General features: G+C 38.0%; 3 protein-coding genes across 3 annotated transcripts; all 3 read right to left on the reverse strand.

Moving 5' to 3' along the window:
* Positions 1–1506: 1506 nt before the first annotated feature.
* On the reverse strand, positions 1507–10851 carry LOC121975371 (CDPK-related kinase 5-like). Its single transcript, XM_042526981.1, has 12 exons — positions 10141–10851; positions 8442–8572; positions 6790–6831; positions 6597–6705; positions 5589–5667; positions 5166–5462; positions 4049–4161; positions 3686–3793; positions 3480–3542; positions 3233–3400; positions 2007–2157; positions 1507–1847 (listed from the first exon to the last, which is right to left on the reverse strand). Exons 1-11 carry the CDS (start codon positions 10705–10707, stop codon positions 2008–2010), a joined length of 1827 nt encoding a protein of 608 aa, XP_042382915.1. The 5' UTR covers positions 10708–10851; the 3' UTR covers positions 1507–1847; position 2007.
* Positions 10852–12494: 1643 nt separating this feature from the next.
* Positions 12495–13729, reverse strand: LOC121975372. Its single transcript, XM_042526982.1, has one exon. The coding sequence runs from the start codon at positions 13661–13663 to the stop codon at positions 12704–12706; it is 960 nt and encodes a 319-aa protein (XP_042382916.1). The 5' UTR covers positions 13664–13729; the 3' UTR covers positions 12495–12703.
* A 171-nt stretch (positions 13730–13900) lies between these two features.
* Positions 13901–17112, reverse strand: LOC121975373 (40S ribosomal protein S6-like). The gene is made up of 6 exons (XM_042526983.1): positions 16960–17112; positions 16723–16787; positions 15287–15344; positions 15091–15199; positions 14562–14834; positions 13901–14271 (listed from the first exon to the last, which is right to left on the reverse strand). Exons 1-6 carry the CDS (start codon positions 16963–16965, stop codon positions 14033–14035), a joined length of 750 nt encoding a protein of 249 aa, XP_042382917.1. The 5' UTR covers positions 16966–17112; the 3' UTR covers positions 13901–14032.
* Between the last annotated feature and the right edge of the window lie 6421 nt (positions 17113–23533).

Here is a 23533-nt window from a genome sequence, read left to right on the forward strand (position 1 = left end):
TATTTCCTAATATACAACTGGTAATCGTGATTCCCACTAAGTGCTGGTGATCGTGGCGAACTGAAAGGTACTCGACTGCTATCATGAGTATTCCGCTAAGTAAGAGATGCACGATAGAGGAGGAGGGGAACGAAGGTGGAGAGCTTCGGTTTTTTTTATGTGTGTACTGCTCAAGACCATGGTCTCCCTTTATATAGTAGCACCATCTCTTACCTGCATTGAACGTCAAGTAATGATCATTCAATACCCAAAGATTAATTATAATCGTCGGTTATCAATGGTGGACCATTACTATCCGGTAGGTGACGAAATCCTCATTAATAATAGTCAATGCGTCTGTTACCTTTTTGAGTAAAAAATAAAAAAAAAAATCATATGGTAAAATGTTAGTTATTCCACTTGGGTAAATTTTGTCCTAACTGGTCCGACATTTGGCACGCGCAGGTCGTGTTCGCACATGAGTCTAACTTGGATCGGTGCAATCCAAACCCTAGATTTGTATCCCTTACATATTCACATATAAGAGAGAGTCTCTTCCTATATATCTATTCACATCATCAATACATATAAATTAATATAAATCAACCAATATAATTTAAAACTCTCACTATAAAACTAAAATTTTATTCGGAATAAATTTTTTTTCCTTTTACACATTTTCTCCATTTATATATATCTAATAATTTTCCATCCACCGCTAATTGCTATTGAGTAGTAAAGTTGAGGTGTCCTTTTAATTTTATTTTTTTAAAAAAGTATATATATATATATATATATATATAATTAATTAATAATTTATATAATTCGAAGAGCCCTTTGGATCTTGCCCTTTGGGTTTCAGCAGTTTCGTGATTCGAGGCAGTAGATGCAGCATGGGAAGCTGCAAACGTAGGAAATCGCACAGCCTTCGCCCTCCCTGGTTGCAATGGCAATCTTCATTCATATTTTAAAATAAAATTCTCGGTCGCAGTGCTTCATTCTCGGATTTCTTCCATTTATGTAAATGAATACATAAACTAAATTAAGAGCATCGACAAAAAAAATTGCACGAGATGTTGTCTTTATGCTTGCATGATCTAACCATTTTCATTTAGCAGCTTGTGCTTGCCTACAAAATCTTGTTCATATATTTGATAATTGGAAAGGTACACATGGGCTGCCTACTGTCTTAGCTTTTTGCACTCACTGTCAAGGTTTCAATCATGATTAATACGAATCTATAGAGTTCAATATTTTCTTCCCATATTATCATTATGATCTTCTTTTATTATTAGTTATTTATTTCTAATGATTCGTTATTTTGCATATTGATTGGTGGAGAGCCACAAGCCATCAATCACTTGGCCTATAAAAGTCTCTGGTGATGTTGACAGGAGACAGAATGGCCCACGATCAAGTAGCAATCAGTTATTGCAAGGTATGTTGAAAAAATAAACATTGTCTATGGAATATGGAATGTCACACAATCAAACACCTTTCCTTCAATTTGAGATTAACAAGATACAATTAGCAATAGAGGCAGCAGTTCGATTTTTTTTTATATTTTTTTCTACTTCTTTCTACACATGAGATAGCTCAATGTTAATTGAGATTCATACAATTGCAACCTAAATCTTTAGGTATTAACCATCTAACTGCAATCCATTACAAATTACATCAGCAAGGAGGCAAAATTACCTCCCAACTGTGGAAAACGAAACAAACAGACAGTAGAAATGGACTGGTTCGATCACTTCACAGCTATGGAATCCGACGACATCAACAAGCAAGACTTTCTGATCACTTCACAACTATGGAATTGGACGACATCGACAAGCAAGACTTTAAGATGTGCATTCATCTGTGATCTGAACATTGAACCACAAAACACTTCAATGATCATAATTTGGATGCTCCATCTTTAAGTCCAAAGAAGCTTTCCTCTGGAACAATAGCTAGCCATACATACAATCCCAGCTAATGGCAGGCCAATTAATCAAAAGGAAAAGGAAGAGGAATACACATACTCTATCGAGCCTTCGCAAGGGATTGGGCTGATCGACTAGAGACACCATGCAAGAGCTTAACAAATCCTAGGAAGCTTAGTTTCCCATCTGTGTGCCTTACCCAATCATGTAGAACAGCATGAACAGGTACAGAGGGGCTGAGACCAAGTTCCTGTAAATAAAACGAGAGATGCTTCAATTAGCATGCATCCTGCAAAGATTAACATCAGAGGTTTTAAAACCTTTAAAAACATAAATAATTACTACACTGCAGTAGTTATCACATAAACACCGATATAAATTGTTAATGCATGGCCAATTAATCTTATCTTTTCAACCATGCAACATTTTACCTCTAAAAAAGGATTAAGTGCATAATTACATGGATCCAATTGTAAATAAACATCCCAGGACAAATACAAAACCCCTACAAGAGCGTGGAGCCAACAACTATATCTAACTAATTATTAAGGTACGATTCCTCCTGGCTAGCAAAAAGCATGATATTGTCAGAAGTGCCTATGATATCCAACAACTGCAAATCAGCTTCACACGTACAACAGTGATAATCCAAGTACATATAATGATAGAAAAGTATATTAGGATCAGATAGATCAATTTTCACAGCTTGTAAAATATCTTTCCCATCTACCTTTCCACCTATCGCAGCACTAACCGTGAAAAAGATTAAAAAAAACAACATCGCAGCACTACATGGCACCAAATACTGTCCACTAAGGGAAAATCCTCCTCTTTACCAGCAATATGGCATCACACAACCTTTAAATGTATTAAGGCATCTCCTGTGCTCTAGAACACTTTACCGTTGAGAAAATCTGCAACTGTCATAATTCCATTTGAGAGAATCTAGTAGTGCCATAATTTCAGCTGAAATCCAGTCTCAAATCACTGAAAATACTCTAAAACTAAGTAGATAGGTGGTTTGCACCCTAGCCGAACCAATCCCAGCGCTGAGCAGCCAGCACACAGTGGATTGTTCATTAGGCTTGCAGATTAAATAACTCACTGACCAACAGATATGTTATCAGCCTGCGGAATGCTTGATCGTGCAGCATAGGTGAACTGGCATGACAAAAAGAGGAATGTGGAACAAATTCTACCAGCACAATACTTGAGCAACTTTGAACTTGATGGTTTTCAACATTAATTCAGTCATAGTTGTATTAAGAATCCATCATTTGTAACTCTACACTAGCAGCACATACAAAGAGAACAACACTACATACCGAAGCAAGTTCCTCAATCATAATAGCGCGATTGCCATCTTTCTCAAAAAGTTCATAAGCACAACGAGCATGCTGCTCCCATCTATCTAGACCTTCAAGCTGATGTACACTTAATGCAGCTGCAGAGAACTCATCAAAATCCATTCTTCTGTATTGTAGAGCACTGAGCTGGTATACCAATATAAATTAATGAAATATTCAAAATGAAAATTCAAAACCTGAGAACAACAAAACAATATGAACATACTGCAAGGACAAAATCTTGAACACGTGATTCCTTCATTGCATCAGTTGCATTTTTGGTTAATACCTGATGAAAATAGAAATAAGCTTTAAAAAACTACTAGAAGCTCCAACCCCTAATCTTTTCATTTCCTTAATTACTTCTCTAGAGAATCTGTAAGCAGTATGGGAACATTTCTTTTTTTCATCAAAGTACATTTCATAACTAACCATCTTGATATTTTCAAGAGTTATGCACCCATTTTTGTTAGGCTCCAATAGGGAAAATTGTCCCCTTAGATAGAATAGTTCATCCACGGTTAGTGTCTTTGACAGAGCCTGAAACATTCAAAAGGGTACATCATTATTTACAGCTTGCTTCCATCAATCAAACTAAAAGGTACCAATAAAGCTTCTCTAATTACAGCTGACTACAAGGAGGCCATCAGATAAAATCAATATAAAAAGCATCAAGCAATAAATTTTTTTCATGAATGAAACAAGGCAAGCAAAGTCACTTCAAATTGAGCCATTCAAGCAAAATAGACAAACGAAACCAAGATGTTTGCCAGGACAGTAACATTTGAAACCTACCTTTAAAGCAGCCTTACGCAGAGAAGACGAACGGAGATAAGCTTTCATCAGCTGGAATATAAGAATATCTAGTGGAACTTTGACATCATTGTAATTTCTAATCCATGGATGGCCTGCAAAAAGGAAGAACTTAATTATTTGGAGATACAGCATAGCTAAATAAGGACAACAGAATCACATTTACAATTGTAGGGTCAATTGACACCATAAAAACTCAAAATACTCCACTTCAAAATATAGAATAATTAAACAAATAAATATTTCAAATCTAGTTTAGAGAAGTTAACTTTTCTGGCTTCAAGAAATTTTACAAAAAGTGGCTGACACCACATAAGAATGGACTATTCTTCAAGTTTCACTACAGATTGTTCATTCTTTTCATCTTAACCCCTTTTTTTGTTTCCGACTCTGTTGTGAGAAACACTATCAGTTATTTCAGCCAGCAGTTATATAATGCAAACATTGATTCTTGAATAGAGATATATGCCTTAGCTGCTGCAGATGAATAAATTATACCATGTAAATTATATTGCAGACTTCTAAATTCAATTATCAATTAGAACTTAAAATACATTGTCTGATTTAGTAATTTATTTAGAAGGGGAGCCTTGACGCAACGGTAAAGTTGTTGCCATGTGACCAAAAGGTCACGGGTTCGAATCCTGAAAACAACCTCTTGCAAAAAGCAGGATAAGGCTACGTACAATGGATCCTTCCCCAGAACCCCGCATGACAAGAGCTTCGTGCACCAGGCTACCCTTTTTTTTTAGTAACTTATTTAGAAATTTCTTTGTAAACTGGGATAAATTATCCTAGCATCTGTACAACAGGACAATTATTAGAATGATGCAATCAACAGAACGAGGTTGATCCAATCAACTAAAACAATCTTATTAGATTAACCCCGCCAAGTCAGTCATTTGAACCGGATTGACCTGTTAATTTCAATCAATCAAAAGAAATTCAGACAAGTCCTAATTGATCATGTTTTTATAAAACCAAGGTTTTTAATACTTTGTAAATATTAATAACACTATATTACTCACTACCCCAACTTAAAAAAATATCTAGCTCTGTGATTGGATTGGCAAAACCAGATGACTAGAAAGACACCTACATAAAGCTTGTGCTGCAGTCATTCTTCTTCGTGGATCCTTACTCAACAAACGCTTGACAAAATCTTTGGCTTCAGGAGACAGAGAGGGCCAAGGTGGCTCAGTGAAACTTGGATCAGCTTTTAGGACTGCCCTAAAGATACCAGACTCTGTTCTAGCCCAAAATGGGCGACTGCCACAGAGGAGTATATATGCAATTACACCAATACTCCACACATCAGCTTCTGTACTGTATGATCTATGCAGAACTTCAGGTGCAACATAATATGCACTACCTACAATGTCATTCAGCCTCTCTTCTGTAAAATAAAAAACAACAAGGTTCAGAAACAGTTCAGATGTAGAATTTAGATGGACAATAGAGAAAAAATGTAAAACTGATAGGTACATAACAATTGGAAGTTTCACTAACAAAACTAACTAACCTGGCTTTACAAAATCTGATAAGCCAAAATCTATGGCCTTCAGCTGGGAATTTTCATCCTTGGAAGTAAAAAGGAAATTCTGATGAAAGAATAAGAAAACAATCTATTAAAAGATCTGCAATCAATCATACATGTCCCAACTAGCTGGGGTCACTTTAAAAGACAAACGAATAATTCAGGACAGTTTAGAGGGATGAAACAGTAGTAACAAGAGATCTAGACAGAACGGAAGGAAAAGAAACAACTGTAATTTGTTCATATAGTAACCCTCACCAACGACAATGATGTCAACACACACTCGAAAAACAGAGAACAAGTTAATAGAACATGGCCAAAATTTAGGAGGGAAAGGCTATTCCTACCCGTAAATCAGCATATCAGGGAAGTTCTGGATGATTACTTATAGATAGAACGTTGCGACCAACTAAATAGATGGACATCATAAAAAAATGACGCTGATATGAAAGAATAAAATTCAATTTGGATTAACAAAAGATACAACCTTACAAGAAAAATTAATAAATTATAAAGAATTCAACTAATTGACATGTAACTTACCAGATAAGTAAATCTTTTAATGGTTGATGAACTATTTAATCATGTAAGAAACAGACCCTGAATCTAAATTAACTTGTTGACAAGAGAGAATACAGAAACTCATCATCTGGCAGCAGAGAATATCATACATGGTGTGAAAATCAACAAACTGAGAAGTAGAGTTTCTAAGATAGGTTAAAACTCTACAACTCTCTGAAGCACCAAAGAAATTCATTGACTATGACATACAGAAGCTTCATATTGTACAGGAAAAGAAAAAAGTTGAGGAAAATGAGAACATGATTACAAGAAAATACTATGCCCAAGTAATTAGTAACCAGTAAATATCTATTCTATAACATAAAAAAGATGAGTAAGTTATAGTGTTCTACATCTACAAGCAATAATAATAAAACAATAGCTAAAAATCACACCCATAGTAGATTATTTATCTGATAAAATGTAAACTACCTCTGGCTTAAGATCACGGTGCACCACGCCTTGAAGATGACAAAATGCAACTACACTCAGTATCTGCACCATGACCGCTTTTGCATCATCTTCAGAATATTTCCCACCCCTGCTCAAGGAACCAAGCATATATAAACAAACAAAGACAGGACCTTGAAGCAAGAAACAAGAACATATGCAATGTCATAAGTACCTTGAAAGGATCCTATCTAGAAGTTCTCCTCCTTCACATAACCTGGAAGATTAAAACAATTAAACATTTAGCAGAAGATCCTTGATCAGAAAAATGCTTAATGACCACATTTACATATGAAGATGTCATTTAAAGTTGGCAGATAAGCAGACAACAGAAATTACAAAGCAAGATATTGAAGCATAAGAACAAAAGAAAGCTATATTGTATATATTTTTATTCCTGCAATCCTCCATTTCAATCATACATTTAGGGCCATGTGTTACAGAGGAGATACTTAAAGTGATAGATTTGTGTGCAAAATAAGAAAGAATCATCGTTTGCACATCAAGTCCTTAAAAATCTCTTCATGATGACAGACATAACACTGAAGCCAGCAAAGGAGCATGAAATCACAATAGCAGCCACAGATGAAGTACAATATTAACCAATAAACTAGTTGTAACTTAAAGGTTCATGAAACATAAACCGGCCAAGTACCTCAATTGGCATTCTCACAGGTTTACATGTCTCAGACAATGATCTCATAAGAACAAGAAGAGAAAATTGTTAAAACAAAGCTGTGTTGATGCTTTGACTGAATGAAATAACAAGAGTGGGCCTCTTTTATAGGTAATACAGAAACTTCAAATCCTAAGACTGTAATATATAGACAAGGTTTGCTAGAAATAGTAAATTAAAAAAACAAATTTTCATAAGTTGAATTTAGATCATTTACCAGAACCACTTATTCTTTATAGTAAAGAAAAAAATTTGTAATTTTTCTGCATCAAAAGTATCGCTAATCTTATTTGACAGAGTTGAAAACTTGATATTAACCAAGTTCATGAAGAATAGGAACTAAAAGTCACTCAACGAAGCATGGATGTTGCTAAAATGTGGTGCATTCAATTTATCAAAGGTTTGAAAAACTAAGGTGCTTCCGAGATACTTCAGGGATTCTACAGAGATAATTTTTGAGACGATTTCTTCTGTAAATATCTTTTAATGCCTGATCAGAAAATGGGGGAAAAGTAAGCCTACATTTTAAGCCAATAACAGAAATATGACTTTGGTATAACAAGTATGTGGCACTAATCAAAACTTGTAGATGGAATGGATTAGAATTTATGCTTGCTGCTAGATATTCCATGTGCAATTATCTTCGTCCATTAAAAATTCTTGTTGCCATTCCTGAAAACAAAATATTAACTGAAAATAAATTGCAAACAAAAAAAGAAAATAATTACAGGATGATTGGCAATTTATAAGGCTTGTGATAAGCCAATTCATTCTTTAAGGACTTCATAAAACAAGACAATTTAAAGAGGCCAAGATGAATTCATTATGAACTTGTAGTAGACTTAGGTTAATGAAGGGATGCGCTAATGAGTTCATTTCTTTTCTGCTACAAAATAAAGAAACAAAAGCATTTCAGGAACTTCTGACATGAACATCCAGAGAGAGAGAGAGAGATCATATATTCGAGAATTAATATATTGAATGAGCATGAATATTAGAAATTTCAAGATTAAACCACAAACTCACCAGTTCGATTATAATCTATAGCACATTTAATAACAAAAATCTTGGAATAACTACATACCAGTAGAATAAATAATAACATAATAATAACAACCCTAAGTTGAAAAATCAACATAGCAGAAGCTTACTCCATTATTATGTAAACATTCTCATTGTCTTCATAGGCATCATAAAAATGAACAAGATTGTTATGTCCTGCCAAGGCTCTCAAAATCTTCACCTCTCTTCGGACATCTTCAATAGCTATGGCAGTAGTCATCTGTCAAGTTAGTGAGGGTAAGAGAATGATTCTCCGTGAAAGGATCAATTGTGACAAATAAAACTATTTGTGTGGAAACAGGCAAACAATCTGCCAGAATCAGATTTATAAGCAAGAAATAAGAATGCATGAAAGAGAAGGTTGCGGTAAAAAAGAACAGATATAATAGTACTGTGTTTCAGAATGAAGGCAAATGAAGTAATGGTACATCTTCCTTTCATCAAATATCAAGACCCTTTTTTTACAGTATCCAAACTAGGATAAATGGCACTGGTGGTGCATCTTGTCACTAGAAATTATCCTGGACTTCACATTACAGTATTCACTATTTAATTATAACAAGGTAAATTTGGGCATTGCTTAAGAAAGCAAGCAGACTAAAAAAGGCCAATTGTCCAGTATATTAGAAAGGTGCATTTAACAATGTGATAAGTTCCCCTAGCGTGTGGCATCAGTAAATGTATAGCGGAAGTTGCCAATTTGCCAATGCAATGTCCTATTAAGAACCCAACCTTACTAGTGTGGAATACACGTCAAGGGAGTTGAAGGACCAGAGAAACGATACAATGAATTTCTTGATAGTTGCCAATTTTCCCTTACATTGTCCAATTAAAAACCCTACCTTAATAGTGTGTAATACACATAAAGGGAGTTGAAGGACCAGTTAATGGGACAATGAACTTATAAAAATAGGTTTATTTTTCCAAGGTGATATTTGATATAATTAATTCAAGCAAAATCACGCTGATTTGGTAATGAGTTTCAGATACCACATCTAAAGTTGATGCTCATATGATATCAAATTACCATGGAAATGGGGTGATTTGATCACTTTTAAGGTGATGATTTGCATATGATAGAATAGTGTCAGTGGTTTAGGGTAAACAGAGAAAGTGTGACCATCAAGTTGACTGTATTTGCATATGTTATTTTAGGAATGATTGTGATGATTGACTGTATTTGTGTCAATAATTTAAAAAGAAGGCACAAGTTTATCACCATCAAGTTGTAGAGTAGTTCAAATACTAGGTTAACGGTGATCCAGTCACCATGATGATTTAGAATCAACATTTAAGTGTTGACATGAAACACAGTCATCCAATCTATGAATGCAACAAGCACAGTACATTTGGCTTCAATCACCTATACCAACTACTTTCTGTAGCAAATCTCTAGTGTAGCATCATGCTAATAACCTTCTTGGATCTTGATCAAGAAGAGAATGAGGAAATCCAATAATTTTCTTAGTCCAATAATAAGAACAATCCCAACCTCATGCAACCAAGCTCCGTACCATCCCATTGCAAGTATTTAACGTCAGGTTAAGGTTATCAACCCTAGTAAAAGCCTAAATAAGAAAGTTTGAACTCTTTAGCTCCCAGGAGTCTATTCTTCAAAATTTTGAAAATTTAAAATCAACTATACTCAATGTTAATGTGATTGAAACCCCCACTAGTTAAAATCAACTATACGCCGATGGTAGGACTCGTTAAACTAAATAACTAGCCAGAAAGTGTTAAGAAAGCAAAGTAGTGCAGATCTTGCAGAAATGAGAGATTTTGCCATACCTTAGCCTTCGGGATGACCTTGACCGCCACCTGCTGCTCTTTGTTATCGCCCTTCTTAGATTTGGCAGTGCAAGTGTACCCGAAATGCCCACGCCCAACCTCCTCCCCGATCTCGTATTTGCTCACAAGTCCCTTCGAGAACCCGAAGCTCTTATCAAGCCCGGCAACAGCGCGCCCCTCCTCCCCCTCGTCCTCCGGGATGGCCGCCTCGTTTGGTTTCACCGACCCGTGTCGCCGAGCAAGCAGAGCCCGAATGTGCTTCGCCGGCGATGGAGGCGGGAAAGGCCGCTTGAAAAGCCTCCTCGGTGTAGCCGTCGCTGACCCGCCACCTTCAGAGGCGACAGAAGGAGATTTCTTAGAAAAGAAACTGTGCGCTGGGCTGGGACTATAGAAGGGAAAGAAAGGCGAAGCCCAGGGCTTAGCTGCTCTCTCCTCCGCAACCTTCTCTCCAGCTTCCGATGCGGCGCCATTCTCCTTCGTGGCGACCTCCTCTTTCTCTTCTGCAAGCGGAGAGGAGGTAGGCGCATCCGCCGCCGGCAACGCCGGCTTCCCGTAGCAGACGCCCATCTTTTGCCTCAACCTAACGTCGCAGATCCTGGGGAAGAGAGACAGCACATCGATTTCGCAACCCTAGATCGCCATTACCATCGTCTCTCTCTCTCTCTCTCTCTCTCTCCAGCAGGTCAGGAGTAAAGGTGCGAGGAGGGTTACAGTCTTACAGAATACAGATAACAGTACTTGTTTCTCTGAAGGGTATAATGGGAAAGGAAATTGATGTCCCGTAACCGCTAGTGAAACATATGCCGTTAGATCGGATGACAATTAATTCTGATCGTTGATCAGAATTCACAGCGATTGAACTGCTAAGCCGTAAGAAATCCAACTTTATATATATATATATATATATATATATATATATAATTTAAGTGTGAAAATCGCCATATTAATTTTGAAGGTAGATTACCTACTATCTAATAAATTTATATACATTAACAATTTTTAAAATATTTATTTTTATAAGAATTCAAACTCTATTTTTTTAAGTGTTTTATTATCTCTTAATTCATCACCTTTTTTACTTACAAATGTTCAATAAATAAAAGCGTCGTATATTAAAAGAAATATTTGACGTTTCTTTTAAAAAAATATCAACCTTATTTCAATGCCAGTGTTGCAATTATTGGTAGTTATAATAAATACGTAGAAGTTACTAGATAGTTACTATAATATTCTTTATAGTAATTACAATTAACTATTATAATGTGTAAGATTATAACACCTAATAAATATATAATTGTAGCAACTATTTAGTATTTTCTACAACAATTTCAAAATAATTTTAATTAAATTTAAATAATTTTTATTAAGTTGATAAAAATTATTTTAATAAAATAATATTCATTGTTTAAAATTTAAGATTTTAAGTGTGTAGTAGCTACTTATAGCTACTAAAACGTATATGACTATTCAATAATAATTATAACATAAAAAATTATTTTCACTTTAATCAACTAAATCATAAATTTTAAATTCTAAATATATTATAATAGCTACATAATAATTTTTATACATTATATTAACTATGAAATAATTTCTGCAGGTCAAAGTAACTCTCAATAATTGCGAAGAAAATGTTAAAATAAGAGATATTCTAAAGATAAAATATCTATGAGATCTTCTTCAATTTTATTGTATTTTATTTTTTTGAAAAAAAAATACCTTTGATTATTTATATAATTTGGGAGTTTTTATATTTTTATCAATTAAAATTTAAAATTTATATTTATTTTTTTTAAGTATTTTATTATTGTATTACACTCGGGGAGCTAAATCGGTAAATCCACTTGGTTATTTGTTCATGGGGAACGGTATGCACAAAGGCGGTGACCATAACCCGCAGAGAGAAGAAGAATAAGAAGAGCCGTCGGTCATTCCTTATCACCCACAGCTTTGCAGTAAAGGAAACCAGACAGCATTCAATAGCTGCGTGACTGCAAATATCAGTGCAGGAGAGGGCTCATGGTTCTTTGTAGATTTACCATGGCATTGCCCACTGCAAGGTATGAAGCTTAATGTTATAATATTTCCAAGTTCAGATCACATGAAATTATAATTTCGGGTGAATTGGCAGTGGTTGGGACTTGGAAGATTCTGTTCTGAAGTTCGTCACAAGACACCACTCAACCACAATACCACGTTTTAATTAATTAGGACGGGGGGATTAGTGGGCGATCACATCACGCTGACAAACAGTACTGTGTTTTATGTTCAGTAGGGTAAAGGAGCAGGAAAGAATTCTAAGCACATGGCTCCATAGAACTGAAGGAACAAACCATAGTTATGTACAAGCCTAGCCTACTTTCTGGTGCAGTGGCATTGAGGAGGATCAAAGTCATGTACAAGGCAAAAGGGCTCAACTACAGAGGACACTAAACATTCTAGTTGGTGATATACTTCGTCATGGCATCAAGCGCCGAGAATTTAATTACAAACCAACTGCCATGGCATCATCCACAGTGCGGATATTGCCCAAAATATGAAAGCTCTATGGCCTTTCTGCTGCTTAATCAGAGATGGTTACCCAATCCCTGTCTGTGGTCTTGACACTCCTTAGACCCCCCTTACTCCTCTTCTGTGCCAATGTCTTCGTCGATGGTGTCGTCGGGCACCGGAGTTCGGCGTCGTGGTGCTTCTTCATGGTAGACTGAAATTGGGGGTTGCTTTCCCGTGGCTGTGAGTTTGTGTTGTTACCCCAGTAGGGAGAGGTAGGGTAGAAGTGTTTCCAATCACGGTCGAGATTGGGAGCATTGATGCCGGCGTCCAAGAATCTCGGCCCTCCGGGATACCCAAGCGGGAAGAAGCCCCAAGAGCAGTAGTACATGTCGGTGCTGGAGACGATCGACGGTGGGGATATCTCCGAGGCGGAGAAGGCCCGGTGGCAGATGGGGCAGCGGAGGGAGAGGTCGAGGTACTCGCGAGCGTACATGTGTATTCGGCAGCAGCAGGGGCACATGGTCCAGAATGGTTCTTCTGCGGAAGCAAAAGCGGACGGTGGGGGTTTCGAGGCGGAGGCGGAGGCGGAGGCGGCAATGCGGATCTCGGAGTCGAAAAGGGACTTCTTTGCGGGGTCGGAGAGGATGGAAAAGGCCCTTTGCACGAGACTCAACGCGTCGCGGGCGCCAGGGTTCCGGTTGCGGTCGGAGTGAAGGAGAAGCGCGAGGCGACGGTACCTGAACTTGACTTCGGCGGCGTCGGGAAAGACTCCCTCCCCGGCCGAGGTCAGCGGGAGTTGGAGGACGGCATACCAGTCGATTTGGTTGTTGATGCGTTGCTCCCCGGCGATGAGAACTTCGGCGACGGCGAGGACCTGGTCTACGCCGTCGAGTAGGGGATCCGCCTCCATGGCGCGCTCCGCGATGCGCTTGCTCCCTACCAGGTCCCGATCACGGAGGAGCGTCTCCGCGATCTCCAGCCACCGTAATGCCGCCTCCCGCCCCGCGCTGTTGCCCTCGTCCGCGTCCATTTGCTACCTTCCGGCGCAATCCGTCAGTGGTCGCAGGGAGCGAAGAGATACGGAAGGGTTCTACATTAACCTACTTCATCACATCAAAGGCTGTGTCTAGTTCATCGGAAAAATCGACGTCGGAGGGAAGGGATACAGAGACGATATTATCCTTACACGTTAGCAGATTGTTTTTATATTTTATTTAATTTATCAAATTGAAGGAACAATAAAACTCGAATTAAGAAAGTGACTATATCCGAAGAACAAGCACAATATTGCAGCCGATTCCAATTCAACCATTAAAAGGATCATCCAAGAGAAAGGAAAACCAACAAGTATCTCAGATTGCAAAACAAGCTTAAGAACTCTGCTACAGCAAGCAAATGTTTAGGCAGCAACGGATGGCTTGGAAGCAGCAGAAAGCTTGGATCTCCTCTTGGCCAAGCTCTCGCTTCTCCGTTCGCGCTGCTCCTTGAGCCTGGAAGCGAGAAGTTTTTGGTACTCAGCAGCTTCAGACTTGGCCTTGGCAATTCTCTTCTTCTTCTCTGCGGTCCTGGATCGCTTTCTTTGCAGTGTTAGGGGAGTGACCAGCCTCTGAATCTTGGGAGCCTTGCTGCGCTTCTTGCCTACAAAATGATAGATCAATATTCAAGCATAACAAAGTTGAGCTGTATGAGCATCAAAGTAGCATCCTTGAAGGCCTGTTTATGAAAGCAGAATGATTTACCAGACTAAAAAACCAACAAGCTTAAAGAAATTGACACAAAAAGTGGTAGATTTGTCCTCCAATTCTATATATACTATCCTCCTCAAACATGCAATGTATCCAAGTCATATATCTAGCGCAAGGGACACTGAAACGGCTAGTTGGTGAGGCTTTTTAAGACAAAAAGTTTAGTGAATGGTTATGGCTTACCCGATTTGGTTGTAAAGGTGCGACGGTAAGTGTTGACGTACTTGCGGACATCATCCTCCTTGGACAGATTGAAAAGTTTCCGAATCTTGGAGGCCCTCTTTGGTCCTCTCATTCTAGGCTTCTCAATGTCAGTCAACCCAGGAAGATCATTTTCTCCTTTTTTAACAATGACCAAGTTCAAAACTGAGAGATCAGGGCTAACGATGCACCCTCGAACCGACTTCCTCCTGCGCTCTCCATTACGCCTACCATAGCCCCGGAAGCAAGGTGTCCCTGTAACAGAAGATTCATAACGTGCATAATCTCATGAAAAAAAAGAATAGTAAATCCACATTATTAGCACACCAACTTCAAGGACAAAGTGTGATATTAAAAAAAATATATCCAACCATCAACTCTGATACTTATCTTAAAGAGCAGGTCTTAAAATAGTGATTGATATATAGCGCCATCTAATATACAATTAGAACCAAAATTAATAAAAAGGATAAATGTATAAAGTAACGGGCCAAAGTATAGATGCTCTTACCTCTGTGCAAAAGCAAACGGACACGACCGGTTGTCAAGACTCCCTGCTTCATGGGGAACCCTTGTTTGTCACACCCTCCCATGATTTTAAAGACATAGCCCTTAAACTCCTATTGCGTATGCATGTCGTGGATTCAGTAAAGTTTAACACTATCAAAATACAAAAATGTTATTTAATATCAATCTTAGTACCATACCTCACCAAGAGCATCTCCACTGACTTCCTGAGATATTCTCTTATCAAAAAATGCACGGCTGCAATGAACAAGTGGTTCTTATTAGCCATGAGTCAAGCAAAGCTATAGATGATCATAAAGAATACATGCGCTCTCATCTCCACAAAAGAATGGAACTATCCATCCCTTGTTATGAGAAACAACAAATCACAAGAATATTAAATATAACATATATCACATTTTGAAACAAGCAGTTCAGAACACTTGGCATCACATTCTTAGAAGATCTACATAAAAACAATTGAGAAAGTTAATTACCAACAACAATAACTGATTTGAAGAGTTCCTTTTTTTTTTTAACTTAGGAATCTCACATACAATCATAAAACTTATGATCCTGTGTTTGACATTTCTATAAATCGTTTAATTTCATTTCTTGTGAAAAATAATAAAATATAAATTATGCAATATAGTATAATTATCTGTTATTACTTTAATATATAACTTTGAATGCAGAGCACCCAGTGATCCTTAAGGAGTTTGTAATTGGAAATGCATGCAATAATTGCCAAGAAAAAAAGATTCTTTCATCCTAGTTGCAACAAACGGTGAATGATCCAATAGCTAAACCCCCTAAATGAACCAAATTGACAACTGTACCCTCTAGACAGTAAGTCCACTGTTCTTTTCCCAGCGCGAAGAAAAATGTTTGAAATCAATCGAACATGTTCAAAATATTATAAGCTTCCAGATAAGCAAGGGATAGAGGTTGAGAAATGTATTGACGATAAACAAATATGAAGAGAAAGTGATTGAGAATATAAACGGGGGACTAATATGTGATATTGGGCAAAAGGTGATAACGCTCGCCCCCAGCGCCCCAGTCCTACCTTGCCCAAGGTCATCATGAGGGAGGTTAATCACAGTAACCGGAGAAACTAGTGCGCAGTGGGAAGAGGGACACGGGGACTAGGGATTTACGTCCTGACTACCCCCGATTTGAACCCACGATCTCATTGGGCAATCTTCTACGCACTAACCACTCCGGATAACCCCGTGGGGCGACTAATATGTGATATTGCGGCAAAAGGTGAAACGCTCGCCCCCAGCGCCCCCGCCGTACCCGACCCAAGACCATCACGAGGGAGATAAATCACAGCATCCGAGCGAGCATTTGACGGACAAGGTGTAATACGGGGATAGGGGATTTATTCCCCAACTGCCCCGAGGACTAATATGTGATATTGCATAAATAGAAGAGAGAGAGAGAAGTTTCTTCACCAAGGAATAGAACATTCAAACGATCCAGTATCAACCGGCAAGCCCAATACTCACTCCATTGAATAAATATCTCAAGCAACTATATCCTCATCAAATAAAATCTTACACAATTTAACTCAGAGAACAGCATTGAGAATCTAGAATCAATCGTTCGCAAAATTCAGAAAAGAACTTACAGTTTCTGATCGTCATCGATCTCGAGCTTCTTCTGGCACCCAGTAGTAGGATTCGCGATATTGAACTGCAGCAATTACAAGCAAATAGAAGGTCGAAAAACAAATTATAAAAACATCCTACATATCCAGAAGATGATTATTTCGACAAATTGCACCTATGAACAATGTCAAAACGACAGAAGGACGAAAACAGGAGAGCAACCGATTTTCTGGTACCGGAATACAAGGTTGAATTACCTTCATCTTAAATCGAAAAGCTCTTTCGCGATGGGGAAGGCAGATCGAGGAGTGAGAGTTAACCGCCGACTTAGGGTTTTCTTATGCCCCTATTGGATGCCCAGTATATAGCGATCAGGATTAGGAAGAGGAGGTTCAGGTAGGCACCGGTCTAGACCCTTGCTTTTCCCTCTGCTGAACCGTTTTTTTTTCAAACCCTACCAAAAATATTATTTCATTTATTTTCTATTTTTATTTGACTGTGATGGTAGTAAAAGGTCATTACCTCCATTCCAGAGATTCCATATCGTCCCTGGCAGATACATGAAAGGAGATAAATGATTAATATATAGTCGACTAAGTGATTTAAGGTTCGAAAAAAAATTTCTCAACAACATGCGTACGATATTGTAGTAAATTTATTATTTTCTTGTCAATTGGGTACCCTATGAAAACTTTTATTTGATTATCATGATCAATATGAACTAAGGTAAAAATGGAAGGGTCATCAAACATTTAAGAATTGAGTCTTAGTCTCGATGAATTAATAAATAATTTTTTTTTAATGGACAATTGACCTAAGAATAATAGATTGATGAGTATATGTACACTTTCTAATTTATTCTGATAATCTTTGAGAAATTTTGAGAAAGTCAGACGGATCACTTTTAAGATTAATTAGCATAAATTAGATATATAATATTAACTTTAAAAAATATCATTTTATCAGAATCATCACAGAAAAATCTTTTTTTATTTTTAATTAAAAAACATGACATTAATCCTTTTAAAATGATATCGCTATCCTTTAATAAATTATTCTATATTATTATCTCTGATCACATATATTAAAGTCTTATCAACTAATTACATGAACAAATTAAGTCCACATTCTAACATAATTATTATTGTAATTATAGTAACTACAATTTATAATTGTTGTGACACTTCAGAGCTAGAAGGAAGTGAATAGCTCTTCTCGCTCGCTTCGTAGATGTTATTGTAGCATATAAACTTGAATTGACAAACTCCCCAATGCTAACACTAGGATTTACTTAGTATCCATCTCAAGAAGAGATGGTTAATCCAAGGATTCACACCGAGCACACTCTCCACTATCAAAAACACTTATTCTCGGAAATAATCCAAAGAAACCTCTTACAACTCACACAAGCAATACAACTCAAAACAAGAAATAAATACACAAATACAAATGAAAAATCGTCTTACTTGATCACTTATTGCTTGTGAATGTCTCTTGTAAGCTTAGAAGTGCAGCAACACCTCAGTCCTAAGCTTCCAAGAATTGGTGGAGAAGATGGAGTGAAGAGATGATTTCGTTTGAATTCATCGTCGCATTTATATTTGCGCTTTTAGGACTTTTCACCTGATTTCACTCACCAGTATTTCCCTTCTGCCTAACTTCACTCACTAGGGATTTCACCTAGCTTCACTCATCAAAATTTTTCTTCTACCTAGTTTCACTCACTAGGGCTTTCGCATTGGTCGGCTTCACTCACTGGGACTTTTCACACCAAGTGTCAAGTTAAGACTGACCAACTTGGTTTTTTCATCTTTTGTCAACTTTCCCGTTGGACTTGCTCTTGTTTAACCTTCAGTTAGGACTTCCTAGTTAAATATCTGGTCAACCTTGACATATTTGACTCTTGTCACATCAAACTGGTCAAATATTGACCAAAGGAGAATTACACTAATAATCTCTCCAAACAGACAATTGCACTTGCAATCTCCATACATTGTCAAATATTAAAATTCAAACATCTAGACCTAGGAGAAATTGCACCAATAATCTCTCATTTTAATATTTGACAATACGGTTAAGTTAGGTTAATCTCATAGCCTCAACTTCTTCTTCATGCTAAAGTATGAATGAGAGTTTCCATCATTCTCTCGCTTAACATAAGGGTTTCACAAGCTTCTCTTATGAATATGAAGAATTTCCTAACTTAAATCCTACATTCTCCCCCTTTGGCACACATAAAAAACCCTTCTCCTTAAGAGTAATCTCATGTTGTTCACAATCTCACTTATTGTTCGAAACATGCTCTAACCTTCTGTTATTGCACCAACAATGACTTGAAATTCCTAAACCTTTAGGAAACCCAAAAATTTTAAATTTTGAGATTCAAGAATCAATATTGAATGCAAACTTCATTCTAAACTTCAACTTAATCTTTCTTAACAATTCTAATCTTGTTTTCATCATGAAAACTATCCATAAATGTTCATAAATAAGTTTCATAGGATTAATGATGGTTAATATGACTAAAAATAATTTAATGGACTGGAATCAGACCATTTCAGCCAAAATTATCCTTTCTAATCAATTGAAGTTGGAATTCAATTGATCGACTGATTGATTTCGTGAGCTTCTGTTCATGGGAAATGCCCTTGAATCGATCAATTGATCGATCAAGACAGGGTTGAATCGATCGACTGATCGATTCCATAAGATACTGCTCGCAGAAACCCTAGTTCAATCGATCGACTGATCGATTGAACATCCCCAATCAATCAATTGGTCGATTAGGTATCTGATTTCTTGAAATCAAATTTCAATCAAAATTCAAAAATTTCTAAATAATTCTATAAAATTTTAAAAATCATGAAAATTCATGTTGACATTATTTATGACATATTTTATTAGAGAAAGTTTTATATGAAAATACATCTCATTTTTAAAGATTGACACAAATTTAGAAACTCTTGAAAACTTTAATATTTTGCTCTGGTTTGTGTTTAACTATATAATGATGATTCCTATTAAAATATAGCCTTCATCAAGGTTTTCTAAAAATATTTTAAAATAATTTTTAAAATCAACTTCCAACTATGTTATTTGGGCTAAATACACATAACTTGTACACTAGCTTTACTAACGATTGGATAACACATAATTTATGTATTTTGATAAAATTAAAACTCAATTAGATGACTAAGTTAACATCTTGAGTTTTGTTCACCATTCTAACATCTCACTTGTATCTAATGTGCATCAAAAAACATATAAATCACCTTATGATCTTTGTGAGATATAAATATTGGTTGTGCCCTGATCTAAAGGTTCATGCATATCTATCTAGGCTTTTTAAAATTGATCATCTACCTAGAATGTCACTTGTTGATTAATGTCATAGTCCTTCATTACAAGGAATTTAAAGTAATGTGTGATGATTTATGACATACATCAAAATGAATAAGTTTTAAAAGAAAACATATTATAGTTACACGATGTATGTATGACATTATTAGAATCAAAAGGAATTAAGATATCTCTACAATGATATGATATTGTCCACTTTGGGTCTAAGCCCTCATGACTTTGCTCTTGGGCTCTATCTAAAAGGTCACATACCAATGGAGATATATTTCTCTTATAAACCCATGATCTTTCCTATGTATTTTTAATGTGAGACTTTGTTTGTAACCTTGTAACCCAACAATCCCCCCTCAAACGAAGGGCCACAAACTTCCCACGTCCGATCCTCGACCCACTAGGTCTTCCTACCCTCGGTTCACTCGACTTACTAAGACTTCCTGCCTAGTGTCTGGTCCTCTTAATCCAAAAATGGGAGTCCACACTTCCTTTGTTTGAGGTCAATATTCTACTCACATGACTCAATTAGACCACAACTCTTGTGCACAGTCAGCGGTTAGACCTTTAGCAGTCCAGACTCTTATACCAATTGTTGGGATTAAAAGGAATTAAGATATTTCTACAATAGCTTGATATTATCCACTTTTGGTCTAAGCCCTCATGACTTTGCTCTTAGGCTCTACCTAAAAGGTCTCATACCAATGGAAATATCTTTTCCTTATAAACCCATGATCTTTCTCATGTGTTTTCAATGTGGGACTTTGTTTGCAACCTTGCAACCCAACAGAGATGACATGATATCTTTTTTTCATAACAAAAATGAATACAACATATGATGTCATGACATATGATGAGCAAATAACCATGACAATTTAGCACAAATAAAATACTTAGATTATCTATTTAAGTGTTTCTATCCTTAAATCATTCGCTAAGCTAAAAATAATTTTAGATTTCCCAAGAAAAAGTCAAAATCCCAACTTGACATTTCCTTTCTTCTTCCTATTTGTGCCAATTTTAAGTAAGTCCAATTCCTCAAATTTTGGCATGTTTTACTCTTCTAAAGAGTAAACAATTAAACCTACATTTTTAAAGGTTAACTAAACCTTGAAAATGCCTCCAAGTGTTAACTTCACCAAGGTTGGGTCAATTATCCTTCCAATTAGATTTGATACTCTTTAAACTCATTTAGGGTACAGAGAACACACTCATATAAACTCAAAACTGATTGGTGCTCCTTAGGTGTTCTAGGTATTCACTAGGGATAACTTCCCTTGATACCTTCCTTGGTCACGCTCAATTCTTCTAGGTCAACTCTAGGGATAGCTTCTCTTGTGACCTCCTAGTGACTTTCTTAGACTTCTTTGAACCCTTAGTCACATTAGTTCTAGGGATAACCTCTCTTGTAACTTTGACTTGACCCCTAGACCTAGGGTTAATTTCATAACTATATGGAACCCTATAATATGAAGTCACATCCTTCTTAGCTTTAGATTTGTATCTCAAACCTCTATGGCCATTAGATGACTCTTGCTTCCCTAAACTTAGATTTGACTCCTTTGACCCTTTAGTACTAATTGTCAAATTTTCTAGGATCCTCTCCAAATTTTCAAGTCTTGATCTCAAGACTTGATTTTCCTTTTATAAGTCCTCAAATTTAGATTTTTCCTTAAATCCTTGAGTTTTCTTTTTCTTAGGCATATATCTAAAATCCTTAGAGTTATTGCCTCATTTATTATCTACCTTCCTAACTTTAGGTACGACAGTTTTAGCATGATACATTATATATATATATATATATATATATATATATATATGATCCGGTGGTAAGGACGGGGGACCCTCATGGGCGGAGGGTCAAAGGCACGTGAAGTTCAACCCCAAGTTCGCGCCGAACGGAAGAATGCCGGGCCGAACGGAAGCATGCTGAGCCGAACAGAAGCATGCCGAGCCGAACGGAAGCATGCCGAGTAGTTTGCCCGCTCGGCCAGGATGTCAGGCTATGAGAGCCAAGCACGCGACGACCCTGAACCTTCCCGGATGGGCGAACACCTACGCCAGATCAAAGGCGAATGTTCTGGCTGAGCGGCTTGATGGTTGATCCGGGAAGAGGAAGTCAAAAGGTATGGGACAGTAGGGACGTCATCTTAGTAACTCCTGTTGCTGACAATAGGCATGTTCGAGGACTAGGCCATACTCCATATCGTACGACAAAGGATTCGGCTGTCCCATCAAAGAGACGCTCAGACTGTAGCAGTATGGCGTCAGACATGCTCTTCTGACAAGCCCATGCTGCGGTATGGTATAGGACACGTGTGCACCTCGGTTTGTATGCACCAAGCTCCCGTAGCCCTATATAAGGGTCCTCACACTTCGCCGGAGGTACGCCTTCTCTGATATTGGGAGCCACTTCTTGCTGTGAGCTTTGCCTGACTTGAGCGTCGGAGGGTCGTCGCCGGGAACCTCCCCGGCCTGACTTCTGTGCAGGAACGCCGGAGCTTCGGAGGCCTGTGCCATTGACTAGGAGAGCGCCGCGTGCCCAGCGTCCCTTGGTTCGGCGATTCGGACAGGATCAAATTGGCGCCGTCTGTGGGAACACACCTGCATCCGAGCGGAAGCAATGGACGAGATTAGACGACCGCCCACGGTGATGCTCTCCACGAAGGAACTCGACGCTCTAATCAAGGCAAGAGCAGCTAAGCTCGTGGAGCAACAGAGAGAGAATGCGCAAGCCGAGCGGCTAAAGCAACAAACAACGTTAGCATCAGGTGGCCGAGCGGAGGCAATGATCCCCGAGCGGACGCCTCCCCCGAGACAATGATCCAACCGGCATTCAAGGGGGAGCACCGCCGAGCGGATGAAGATGGATTGGGACTTGGATCAACCATGAAGCGCAAAGCATCTCCAGCCGTACCGAGCTGGATGAGAGGTGCGCTGATGTAATTTTATATATGTTTTTGTCGCCTATGTTCTTGTAATGCAGGAAGCAGAAATGAATTAAGGATGGCAAGTGTGTGGGCCGAGCGGCTGTATTGAAGTTAGCCTTAAAAAGGCCGTCGAGCTCCGACGTTAAAAATCGAGAGACGTCTATAAACGGCCGAGCGGAAGACCGCCGAGCTCCGACGTTAAATATCGAGACGAGCCGGCGTCTCCGAGCGGAATACCGCCGAGCTCACGTTAAATATCGAGAGAGGCGCCGGTAAACGGGCCGGCGGAAGACCGTCGAGCTCGGCCGTTAAATATCGAGACGAGCCGGCGTCTATAAACGGCCGAGCGGAAGACCGCCGAGCTCCGACGTTAAATATCGAGACGAGCCGGCGTCTATCGTCCGGGCGGAAGACCGCCGAGCTCCGGCGTTAAATATCGAGACGAGCGGCTTTAAAGGACGGCGAAGACCGCCGAGCGGCTGTATCGAAGCTAGCCTAAGAAGACCGTCGAGCTCCGACGTTAAATATCGAGAGACGAGCCGGCTTTTTT

Source organism: Zingiber officinale, chromosome 4B, assembly GCF_018446385.1.
Source record: "Zingiber officinale cultivar Zhangliang chromosome 4B, Zo_v1.1, whole genome shotgun sequence".
Lineage (NCBI taxonomy): Eukaryota > Viridiplantae > Streptophyta > Magnoliopsida > Zingiberales > Zingiberaceae > Zingiber > Zingiber officinale.

What these genes read in the sequence shown, in the direction of transcription:
- LOC121975371 (XM_042526981.1), bottom strand. Translation starts at nt 10,707, where the DNA reads ATGGGCGTCTGCTACGGGAAGCCGGCGTTGCCGGCGGCGGATGCGCCT. An exon ending in CTCTTGAAAATATCAAGATG is followed by an intron (nt 3,543 to 3,685) that starts GTTAGTTATGAA and finishes TATTTTCATCAG; the next exon opens with GTATTAACCAAAAATGCAAC. An exon ending in TGATTGAGGAACTTGCTTCG is followed by an intron (nt 2,158 to 3,232) that starts GTATGTAGTGTT and finishes TTTTATTTACAG; the next exon opens with GAACTTGGTCTCAGCCCCTC.
- LOC121975372 (XM_042526982.1), bottom strand. Translation starts at nt 13,663, where the DNA reads ATGGACGCGGACGAGGGCAACAGCGCGGGGCGGGAGGCGGCATTACGG.
- LOC121975373 (XM_042526983.1), bottom strand. An exon ending in ATCGATGACGATCAGAAACT is followed by an intron (nt 15,345 to 16,722) that starts GTAAGTTCTTTT and finishes TGTTCATTGCAG; the next exon opens with CCGTGCATTTTTTGATAAGA. An exon ending in GTGGAGATGCTCTTGGTGAG is followed by an intron (nt 15,200 to 15,286) that starts GTATGGTACTAA and finishes CATACGCAATAG; the next exon opens with GAGTTTAAGGGCTATGTCTT.